Genomic DNA, 7,072 nt, shown 5'->3' on the forward strand with positions numbered 1-7,072 from the left:
GCCATTGTTATAAGTCACACATACAGCCAAATCTTGAAGTAAACAACCATACAGTAAATATAGTGTCTATATATTTTATATATTCTTCTCTCCATTAAAGAAGTTCTCTGTAGTTTAGAGCTACAATCTGTCTTTAAAACCTGCTTGTAAAATAATAGTGTCATTAAAACATGTTAACTAGCTAATCAGGGAAAATGTCAAAGGGTAAACTCAGCAATCCCAAGTTATCTGGTACTTTTAGTTAAGAATTGTTTCAATAGTATACCAAGAGCCTTTTTAAATGAAATGTATAAACATTGAGAAATCTCTAGTACTTCATTGGTAAGAGAGAAAATGTTCATAGAATAAAAATGTTTCATTAAGATGATGAAAAATTAAAGAATAGAATACTTTGTGTCCATTACTAAGTAACTAAGTAACTGAGGGACTGTGCATAGTAAAGATGCACCCATGAATCTGTGAACACATTTCATTTGGCAATAAAGACCCACGTTAATATTAAATATTACTATTATAATATTGTCTATATTAATAATTATAATAGTAATATTCAAGATTAAAGTGAATCTCAAGACAATTAGAAAAATCAATTAGAAAATCAAAATGTAAATTTTCAGCATTCAAGAGCTTTATGGATGAATCAAGAAGACAAAATAGAGAATCAAAGAGCACAAAGAAGCCAAGGGTATGACCTATGCGAGAAGTATGAAAACACAACCTACCTAATTCTGGAATGGGTTGTACTTTTCCAGTAATGCTGGAATGTGGGGACAGAATGCTGAGTGGTACAGGCAGGAAGCAGAAGAACAGACTTAATTCCCATTTGGGGTGCATCTCTGATCCATCCAGAAGGATGGCTGGAAAGTCCCTCAGCTGAATATGGCCTTTGGGGCTAAACATAGTGACTCATGAAAGGAGGTTTCTTGACACTAGGGCACTGCAGGTCTCTTCAAAGGAGTCCAAGAAAAGGAGACTAGCAAGTAAACATGAAATGCAGTATGCTTTGTGTACAAATGTATATCTGACTCACATAACTAGTAAGTCAAAATGGCTCAGAAGTGTTTAACCAAATGGAATAGACCCTCATCAAAGTATCACTGCCCAAGGGCCATACAATCTCTTAGAGAGCACAATGAAGGCACCACTTTCAACCACCCCCTTTTCTAAGGCATGGACCCAGAGGGTCTGGGTACAGACAAGAATCACTTCCTTTTGTTTTGCTCTGGTTTCTTTCTTTCATTCTTTTTTTTTTTTTTTGAAGGAAAATTCCAAAGTGAGTCATTCAGAAGAAAAGATACCCAAGGACATCTTTGATAAGGAAGAACAGACCTCTTAGAAGAGAACTCTTGAGATTATTCAAGGGTGAGAAAGCTAAAATTATGTTTGATATTACATTTCCTAAAAGTTGTCTGGAATTGTTGTTTGTAGCCCATTTCAGATTTAATTATTATAGAATGGCAAGGAAATTTTCCTTGAATAGATGTAGTGACAAACTTGTAATTTCATGAAAGCGTTCTTCAAAACATAATCAGGAAGGTTCAATGTATTCTATTCACCTCTTTGGGGGGCTGTTCACCCCTTTGAGCTGACCTCTTGGCCCCACATTCCTCGACCTGTTTATATCAAAACAAAGAAAGACAGGCAGAACTGAACTGACAAGAAACATTTGGACCATAAAGATTCTGGAGAAACACACTGAAAAACCTGTGAATCTTTCAATTCATTTTTACATTCTTGCCATCTTCAATATTAGTGCTAAAGCACCATTTGGCCCTTTTTAAAACTTTCCAGGAATTTTATTTTACTGAAATAGAGAATGTGAGAAGTATTTTTAATTTTGGCAGTAAATATACAAAAAGTACACTTATCATAGCTAATGAACAAAGAATATAATAGCACAGATTTGTCCTTCCTCCAATACTGTCTTGGTAGCTGTACTCCTTTACTTTTTTTCACCTTTCTAAATATGTATATAGTATTTACTCAGTACTGAGAATAGTCTCAAGTGTTCTACAAATTCTAGCTCTTTTAAAATGTGCCAGGGTCTTTGAGAAATGTACTATTTTAGGTTGAGTTTAGAAATGAGGGAAATAAAGCATAGAAAAATTGAAATACTTGCTCTAGGTCAGACAGCCAAGAGGTCAAACTGGAATTTAGTACCATGCCATCTAGTCCCTCCACTATGCTCGCTCTCAGACCTTCACTGAATCTAAGATAAGCTGAGTCTTGGGCAGACATTGTACATATTTTATAACGTTACCATTTCAATAATTAACTTGTTCCATTTGGCAGTTTCCTCAGATTACTGAAGAATAACAAGATGGAAATGATAATTACTATCCAATATTGTATTTAATCTCTTTGCATTCTATTAGAAACAAAATGAAGCCATAAAATACGGTATTCTATATGTTAGGAAAGCTACTACACAGAAAGTAAAATCTCTTATATGACTAAATTTCTATAATGCCTACTGTAACTACAAAAAAGTCCCTGTACTCACTGAAATTCAGAATTGCCAAGCTAGTACATATTGGGGTGGGGTGGGGGGACTCATTATATGGTATGGAAATAGACAACAGCTCTGAGAAGTGTTTCCTGGGGAATTCCACAGTTGATGAACCACTCATCTGAGGAGATTTCTCTTTGGAATTCTTTTAGCATACCTGGCAGACAGCCCCTGTGCCCCTAATCTCTGCCTTCAAGGGAAGATGTACTCACCATGGCTCCCAGGGCATTTTGCCAATGAAGCCTTGTCCTGGGTGGGGCTAGGAGACTTGTATAGACCTCAAAGCATTACAGCATTAGATTTGTGAGTTGCCTGCAAATTACAGGAGCAAGTAAGGAGGAAATTAACTCCTTACCTACAAAGAGACACCCTTTATCTTTTTCATCTGAGAAGGATAGGCCAAGAGAAGGATCCATTCCTCACTGCTTGGTTAATACAGCCTGGTGGTTCATCAAATTTCACACCTGTTAGCCTTTAGCTACAAAGACTTCTGACGCTGTGATTTAAATGGCAGAAGGCTACATTCCACAAGAAACTACCTACTCTTGACCATCTCCACTTAAAAATAATAGACTAACCAGTAGGAGTACAACAGCATTGCCTAGTTCTTCCACTTACTGGAAATGGGAGTTACCACATTCTCTTTAGCAGCAGGAGGGGTGCACCTAGTTAAAGGGTTTAGTCTAGAGACCTACCTGAAGAACACAACAGTCAGCTTCACCTTTTCACCTCCCATCCCCAACCAGAGACAACAGCATGGGTGCTACTCTCTCCACTTCACAAAGGGAAGGACAAATTCTCAAAAGCAAAAGTAGCGGAGGAAACATCTTTCTTGAGCATCAAACATCGGACATTCATGTCTAAGGCAGGTTCCTTCACCACTAGTTCTAGCGTCCTTAAGTCCACTTCTCTATTCCGCAGACCTCCCTCCTCGCCCCATCTCACCAGAAGTGTTTGATCTAATGATGCCTTGGAAATTCGATCATTTGGAGTCTTTATTTTTTCAAAAAGGGAAGTGGGAGAAAAACAAGGGAAGGGGGAAACAATGTCCAACCAGAAATGTACTCACACCATATATATAACTGTAACCCTTCTGTACATAACCTTGACAGTAAAATAATTTTTTTAAAAAAAGGGATACAATTTGAGATCCAGGTCAGATTTGGGAACAAACTTCCTAATTTCTCAAATATTTATAATATGACTATAAATTTTAGCATTAACATATCCATCTTGATAAGGGGGGGATAAAAAGCCAGGGCACTGAGTACATGGTTTTGATTAATTACAAAGCTTGCAAATGATGTTTTTTTCCAGAGATTTTTCTCTCTGATTATCTTGTGTAGTCTACATAAAACACTGGAAATATAATCTTTTTCATAAAAATATTCACAAATGGAACACTTTACACGAGTTAGAGTGAGGATTTTATAAGTAAAGTTCACCTATGTTGAAAATGAACTATACAACTTATGGGTGGGAATGGGAGGGAAAAACAGAGAGAGAACAAGGGAAGGGGGGAATTGTCCAAAAGGAAATAGACTCATTACCTGACTTATATAACTGAAACTCCTCTGTACATCACCTTTATAATGATGATTAAATTAAAAAAAAATAAGTAAAGTTCTCTGCTTATTTAGTGTAAATATAGTCTAGGCTCATTATCTCAACTCCATCTCACAGCCTGGCATAAAGTAAGCCTTACAGAACACAGGAGTTAGAGATAAGAGGAGAAATGCATCAATGAACAGCAGTCCAGGTGGCTCTCCATGTGTGTCAACGCTGACACCTCAACACAGGTGGCTCATGGTAGAAAGGAACCAACCTTATAAGGGCTTGGGCACTGCATCTGAAAACCCCGGTCAGCTCTATCCAGCCAAGTTTTTGCTCAGTCATGATGAGCTCTCTGGTGTGTCGCTGTGGGTCACTGTGGGTCACTGTGGCAAGTCCCACCTCCCCCTGGGGGATCTGAACTCCTCAGATACTCACGTTGACAATGTCCCCAGGACTGGCGGGCCCAGCCCCAGCAGCAGTCAATCCTCCCTCCATATCGACATAGGCCAATGGAGGACACTATTTGCCGGGGCCACCTAACAAAAAAAAAAAAAAAATCAAACGAAGATACTTAAGATCAAACATAAATTTCTCTTTGTTATTGGGGGGGGGGGGGGAGGAGAGAAAATCACTCAACAACTTTCTCCAATCTCTTTCATGCCTGCAGAAACGCAAGGATAAAAACACCTTTGCAGCCCAGTTCTGCTCTGATCTAATTTCAAATTGCAGACAATTAAACAGACACACCTCCTGCACACAGGGGGTGAGGTGGGAGGGTGTGGGGGAAGACTCTCTCATAAGTAGAAATTGTGCCAAAGCTGCCATTCACAGGGTGATTTCTGAAGCTTGAAATAAAACAGATTCCTCAAAGACTCACACCTGTTACTGCAGGGTCAGGTGCCAGTTTTTAAGTGAAAAGTATTTAAGACCAGTCAAAGCAAAAACAATCTCTGCCTCATATCGAGGGCCTATGGGGAAAGAGGCAAAAAGAAAGGCGGATCCTGAAAGGAAAAAAAAAATCCAATGAAACAGGACCCTTTTGAGAGATACAACAGGAAAGAGAGGAGACAGAAAATAGACACAGACACACACACGCACACAGAAATCTAAATAAAACCAAATAAAGTTTTAAAATAGCTAAATCTCGAGTGTCCTCGTGGTTTGAAACGTGCCTACATCAACAATTCATATTATTTCCCTCTCAACGAAAATAGCGCCTAAAAAAGTAGATTTATCCACCAGATGACACTTTGACACGCGTAACGTGTTAAACTGTTTCTTTGTTTAGATTCACACCTCAGTGGCTTTTGCCTCCCTCCAAGATCATTTTGTCTGTTTTAGACATCTTTTGAAAGGGACACTGACACTGTGGTCCTATCTTGATGCTTTTCTTTTGGTTGTAAATGTGTGCAAGAAATGCATGATATATCCAAACGTGGACATTAAAAAAAAAAGTCTAGTCTTTGGCTAACACCCACTTTTCCTTGCTGTTTTTTTTTTTGGGGGGGGTGCTTTACCTGCTCTTCCTACCCCCCCCCCCGACCCAAAGTACAAAATACCCCCCAAGTGTCTGTCTCTGCCCAGCAGGTGGTGAATTCCTCTTCTGGGTGCTCCTCCGGTGGCCCTCCTCTCTCGCTCGCGGGATTGATGGGTTACAAGACTGCAGGAGAGGCAGGTGCGCCTGCTCCGGGGTCCTGCAGACATCCACCAAGGGGTGTGGCGGAGATGGGAGGCGCTGGAGAGGGCGGCGGGGCGGCGAGGTGGCGGGGTGAGGGGGTTAATACCCCAGCTGCGGCGGCGGCGCGCGGGGTGCGCGCACCGACTCCCCCGGAGCGGACCCCGCGGCGGCGGGGCGGAGCCGCTGAGTGACAGGCGAGACAGAGCCCCGAGGTTGGGACCTGTCAGAGCACGCCGCCCCGCAGGCTCGGCCGAGGCTCGGGGAGTCTCGTGGTGCGCACCTCCTTTCCCACCGTGGCGCCCCAACTCTCAGGTCGCCCTCCCCTCGCAGCCCTTATTCCTCTGCTCAAGAAAACCAAGCGTCAGCGCGGATGCCAACAGGTCCCCAATCCAATCGCTCGCGCCCTGCCCCCCCCCCCACCACCACCACCACGGTCTCCAAACACGGCTCTGGCCGCGAAGCCTGGAAGGTTCTCCTCTGGGGCAAGGGGGGGGGGGGAGGGAGGAAAAGGTCCAGGGTGCAGCTCAGACCCAGGCTCGAGACCCCCTCGTCGCCCGGCGCGGTGCCGGGTGGCGCGATCGCCCCGCCGCGCCCCACCTCGGGGCAGCGGAGTCGGGGCCGGGCGTCCCCGCGCCCGCCGCCCCGCCGCCCGCGCGCTGCCCCAACTTCTGCACCGGGGGAGCCGCCACCCCCGAGTGCGCACTCCGCGCGGGAGAGAGGCAGAGAGGGCGCCCCGGGGCCCCAGCTCACCTCCCGTCGAACTCGGCGGCCGCGGGCAGGTAGAGCGAGCACAGGAGCGCCAGCGCCGCGAGGAAGTCCATGCCGGCCGGGGAGGCCCGAGCGGCTGCGGGGCAGAGCCGCGCGCGCGAGGCACACGGTGCGGGGTGCCGGGCACGGGGGTGCGCAGCGGGAGGGTGGCGGGCCCGCCTCCTCCTCCTCCTCCTCCTCCTCCTCCTCGGCTCCGGGAACCCACCCCCCGCCCCAGCCGCCTCCGCCGCGGCCACTGAGCGGCGGGGCTGCGCGGCGCAGGTCTGCAGCGCGGCTCGGCCGAGCCCCTCGGTCCCCTCCGGCGAGGGGAGGCGCCGCCCGCGGGGAGGGGCGCGCGGGGCGAGGCGGGAGGGCGCGGGTGGGGGGCGCGCGCGCCGGACTCGCCGCCCCGGCGGCCGCAGGCGCCGGCTGGGGGCTCTGGGCCCCGCCCCAGGGGCGGAGTGGGGATGGGGAAGGGTGGGAGGCGGGGGTGCAGACGCTCCCACAACTCCCGGGCGGGGCCGAGAGCCCTAAGCTAGGAGGAAAGTTGCCAGGCTTTCCCGGGAAAGGAAAAAAAAATGGGG

General features: G+C 46.1%; 1 protein-coding gene across 4 annotated transcripts in view; it reads right to left on the reverse strand.

Annotated features, from left to right (window-relative positions):
• The window catches only part of Npnt (nephronectin), a 69,449-nt gene extending 62,794 nt beyond the window's left edge, over positions 1-6,655 (reverse strand). For 2 of the 4 annotated variants that reach the window (XM_042701650.1, XM_042701649.1), the window contains exons 1-2: positions 6,492-6,655; positions 4,499-4,599 (exon numbers count right to left, since the gene is read on the reverse strand). In XM_042701650.1, coding sequence (XP_042557584.1) covers positions 4,499-4,599; positions 6,492-6,562 — 172 coding nt within the window. In that variant the 5' untranslated portion in view covers positions 6,563-6,655. The remainder of the gene's footprint in view (positions 1-4,498; positions 4,600-6,491) is intronic. The other 2 variants (XM_042701651.1, XM_042701652.1) reach the window with 2 other exon arrangements.
• Between the last annotated feature and the right edge of the window lie 417 nt (positions 6,656-7,072).

The sequence above is a fragment of the Dipodomys spectabilis genome, unplaced genomic scaffold, assembly GCF_019054845.1.
Source record: "Dipodomys spectabilis isolate Male_0828 unplaced genomic scaffold, ASM1905484v1 ptg000297l, whole genome shotgun sequence".
In the NCBI taxonomy this organism is placed as follows: Eukaryota; Metazoa; Chordata; class Mammalia; order Rodentia; family Heteromyidae; genus Dipodomys; species Dipodomys spectabilis.